Genomic DNA, 4,650 nt, shown 5'->3' with positions numbered 1-4,650 from the left:
TGATATGAATATTATTGAAGAACAGGATAAGTAAAGGGAAGTTCTAGTGATTGCATATGCTACAGTGTAATTGTTGCTATCAACCATGGTCATTGGTAGAGTGCATGTTAAAGAAAAATATTTGAATTGCTCCCCCTTGCTGATATGTACGTTGTTAGGGTGTAGTTGATAGTCCCATTGCTCGAGGACGAGCAAGAATCTATGTATGGGATGTTGATATTTAAATAAGTTGAGGTCGGCTATATGAATCCTCACTTTTTCAGTTAAGCTCAACTCATCTCATGATACTAAATAAAATAAAAGTGAAAAAGAAGGTTAGTTTTATATATATATATATATATATATATATATATATATATATATATATACGTGTATGTGTATGTGTGTGTATATCCCCTCGTATTTTACTCGTGTTTCGTAGTTTTCGGATGTGAAATATCATGATTTATGCTAATTCTTGGTATTTTTATGTGTAGGAATCATCCAGAAGCAATATGGGCTGAAAGGTGCAAGATTTGTGCCAAAAAGGAGCGAAAATATAAAATAACCATTTGTAGCGCCACAGGTAGTGTGGAGCACTAACTGTGGCCTAGTTTCCAGAACCTCAATTTTTCCAGCACCAGGGATAGCGCCCCACGCTACCCAGGGCGCTGGTGACGGGAAGTCTCTCCTATTTCGTTCGGGTCAGGGGTATTTCGGCCCACCTCCCCCCCTCCCCCTTCCAATGCGGATAAAAATAATTCTAAACCTAATTTGGGAGGGAATCAAACTTTTTTTTGGAGGTAGAGGAGCCACCACTTTGGGAGATCTAACACATTTTGGGAGGAGAACACACACCACACTTTGGAGGAGGCTTTTAACTAGTTTTTCTTCTCTTCTCTTTCTTTAATTTCATAGTTTATTAATTCCAGAGTTTTGGGTGTTGCATGAATGTTGTAGTTTGAAGCTTGAATTGTTCTCATTATTTTATCATATTGGTTTATTTATTCAATCTTGCACTTAATTATTTGATTGCTTGATTACCAATTGAATATTATCTATGAATCTAGGATTGAACTCGGGAGAGGGAATTGTAGATTGCATATAAGAATGAGTAGAGCAAGATCTTGAACTTAAGCATCGAGAACGGATTTGCAGTTAGGATAGAAATATACCTAATCGCCTTATTTGGTTATTATACAGGAATTATTAATGCATTCTTGTCAATCATAGCTAATTTCATAGGAATATAGGCGTTAGGTTAGCTTGAATAGGCGAGTAGTAATTCAGAAGAATACTACGAGTAATATTAACAATGTCAACCAATAAATCAGATAAATTAATTAGACAATCTAAGTGAAAAACTCAACGGGATTGTTAGCTAACCCATAGCTCTAGAATATCGGCTCCCGTTGAATTCATCTCTATGATTGCAGACTTATTTTTCTTAATTTCTTAGTTTTCGACTCTAGATTAGTTGTAGTTAATAATCTTTAGAAAAGTGTTTGAATAGATTAATTGTCTTAGTTTAATTTAGTAAATAATTAATCACAAGTCCCTGTGAGTACGATATTTGAACTTACTATCTTATATTACTTGTCGATCACGTATACTTGCGCGTACGTTTGAGAGAAACACTTCACCCTCTCGTGAACCACACATTCGAAAACCCCCATGTGGAGACCATGTGAGTGATTTTTCCTTTTATGTCATAGCTTAAACCTATGCCTTAAGATTTTCTTTGTTCCAGGGCCCTCAATCCACCCAACCTCACCACGTTTTCCGGATCCTGCCAATTCTTCCTTTTCTTATTCAGTATCTTTTGTGTAATCTTTACCCGAAATATCATAAATATTTCAATGTACTACTATAAATTCCAAAGCCCCATTTAAGGTTCTTTGACAGTCTCAAATTAACCACCTATCCCCCACCCCCACCAGTTAAACATTTGTATCAAACAGCTAGGAGTAACTAAATTTGCATATGCTTCTTTGGCAATCAAGTTCGTGATATTAATTTCATTGATTTTCCTTTCTGTCGTTTAAGCTTTTGATAGCAAAAACAAATTCAAGCCAAAAAGCCACCGTTCCCTAAAAGGTTTGATATTAGAGAGAGAGAAATTGGAGGTAAAGTAAAAGAGAGAGAGTTGACGCAAATGACGCTTATTTCTCTTTGTCCCATATTTGCCATAATCTCGTTTGGCTATTTTATTTATGATCGACTGTGTACTTTGAAGAAACGACAAGCTTACAAATCAAACTTTAAGCTCGTTTGGTTTGAATAGGGCTTATGATGGGATAAGTTATACTGAGATTAGTTATATATGCTGAGATTAGTTATTCTGGTATTATTTTTTATTAATTGTTTGATATGTTGTATTAAAAATAACAATTGCATTATTTTAAGAATAAGGTATAAGTTGTCCCGCTACTAATTACCCCACCCTCTAGAACGTATAAGTTATCCCGCTACTAATTTTAATCCCGGAATAACTTATATCAGCTTTGCTAACCAAACAAAGTATTAAGATGATATTAAATTTTTATACCAGCATTATACCTTCTTATACCTCGTACCAAACGACCCCTAAAATTATGATGCATTGCATCAAATATTAGCTTATATCATATCATTTGTTTCTTTAGTCGAATAGGATGAAAAATTAAGAAGAAAAAAAAGATTAATTCGTGAATGTTATTTGTTTAACCTTTTTCCTTTGAACTTCTTTATCCAATTATCCCTTCTTAAGTACGTACTAAGTCATAAAGCACATTACTACCTCAAACTAAGGGAAAAAATTGAAAAAATATTAAATTAGAATTGATAAGCAAAAATTTCGATATTAAGTTTATTTCTTGAGGATTTGTAAGTAAATTTTTATTTTATATTTATCTAATCTTTCGTTTTTCGTTTTTTGTTTTTTGCTCTATTTCCTGACCTTGGCAGCGTAAAAATTAGTGAAGGAGCAATATAAGTGTTAATGCCGTTTTCTAGTCAAGAATGAAAATGTTAGTCATGTGATCAAAATAATTAGGTGGGATTTGTGTTAGTGTTACTTTTGTTGTCATAATAAGTGACAAATGTTAGGTTTGCATGACATTAAGGGACCTTTTAAAAAACATTATTCCTCTCATTTAGGGTTTTAGGTGGGCCAAAGGCTTCCATGTGCCTGCATGTGCTGTGTCCTTCACTCATTGGCCCACCATCCTCATTTCCCTTGGAGCAAATAAATAATGGCTACTTTTCACTTCTCTTCTCCTCCTTATTTCCCTTCTCTCTCTTGTTCTTCTCCTTAAGCTATACTACACATAGCCTGCTGCTGCAACAGATTTCTGCTACTTAAATTCTTTATTTGAAACCTTCCAAGGAATTATCTTCTGTTGCTTATTATAGAAGAAGGTTCGCTAAGGTATTTCACTTACTACTTTTTCGCAATTTGACTAATCTTTGAAATTAAATTGGATTAGATTTTTTTTAATATTTTAAACGAAAAGTATTATAATTTGTAATTAGTCTCGTATTTATATAGTTTGACTATCTAAAAGCAAAACTTGAAAAATAAAAGTGAACGGGAGTAGTTAGTCAAGGTTAACCAATTTTGCATGTTCTTAACATGTATATATTCGAACCTGTCTGTCTATTGTAGTCCTAACATAGTATCATTTGTCGACCCAAAAAGCCAATTATGGTTTTCTTTTTGTGGTTAATATGTCAATACCTCTATAGTCGAATTTCTTTCTGAATTTCTAATTCAGTTTAATTAACCTACATGAATATATTTCATTCTTATATTTTTTATTTTGATTTTTTTATAGAATGCGGAATCCTATTTCAGTCAAGCAAGAATTTCTCAAGAAATGGATACAAGGACTTAAAGCATACAATGGTACAAAGAAAGAAATGAGCATAATGGAGAGAAAGAAAGCTATAAAGCTATCAGCAGATGTGGCCATGGCTTCCACAAGAAACTCAAAAACAACATATTGGAGTCATGCCCTTATCGCCAATGCTTCAGAAGATGACAATAACAAGTTCATTGTTACCCATATCCTCGGCGACGACGACTCTGAAAGAATAAAAAAAGCTTCAATAATGAGGCTGGCCATGTCACAGAAGAGCTTCAGAAGCAAGAAAATCCTCAAGAAAAGCTGCAGCATATCAAGAAAAACTAAACAAATGGCTCCCCGAATTGGTTTAGCTCGTTGTATGGCAAGAAGACTAGTGAAGAAGAGAACACAAGTTCTTAAAACACTTGTCCCTGGAGGAGAATACATGGATAATGATATGTCTTTGATCAAAGAAACCCTAGATTATATCCTTTCACTAAGAGTTCAAGTTGATGTTATGAGGCATCTTGCTAATGCTACTGATCAGCTCTCTCGTACCAAAACATAATCATATATAGTCATTCTTTTTCTTCTTCTATTTTTTATATCATGAAGTACTTAATTAATTTCTTCTTCTTATTCTTTTTTATACTCTTTCTAGTCGGATTATTAAGAAGAATTAGAAGAAGACGATGCTACTCTAGTGAAGCCTTTAATAATGTGTGTGTATATATATATATATATATATTATGTATGTTGAGTAGCATAGGCGAAGCGAGGAATTGAAGTTAATGGGTCCGAGATTCTATTCCTTCGAAGTTATCGGGTTCTAATTTAATAATTT

General features: G+C 33.7%; 1 protein-coding gene across 1 annotated transcript; it reads left to right on the top strand.

The window, feature by feature from the left end:
* Window positions 1-3,249: 3,249 nt before the first annotated feature.
* LOC104097669 (transcription factor IBH1-like 1) lies at window positions 3,250-4,444 on the top strand. Its single transcript, XM_009604275.4, has 2 exons — window positions 3,250-3,388; window positions 3,795-4,444. Exon 2 carries the CDS (start codon window positions 3,796-3,798, stop codon window positions 4,372-4,374), a length of 579 nt encoding a protein of 192 aa, XP_009602570.1. The 5' UTR covers window positions 3,250-3,388; window position 3,795; the 3' UTR covers window positions 4,375-4,444.
* Window positions 4,445-4,650: the final 206 nt, after the last annotated feature.

The sequence above is a fragment of the Nicotiana tomentosiformis genome, chromosome 6 (genome assembly GCF_000390325.3).
Source record: "Nicotiana tomentosiformis chromosome 6, ASM39032v3, whole genome shotgun sequence".
Lineage (NCBI taxonomy): Eukaryota > Viridiplantae > Streptophyta > Magnoliopsida > Solanales > Solanaceae > Nicotiana > Nicotiana tomentosiformis.
This window is presented reverse-complemented; position numbering and strand designations above follow the sequence as displayed.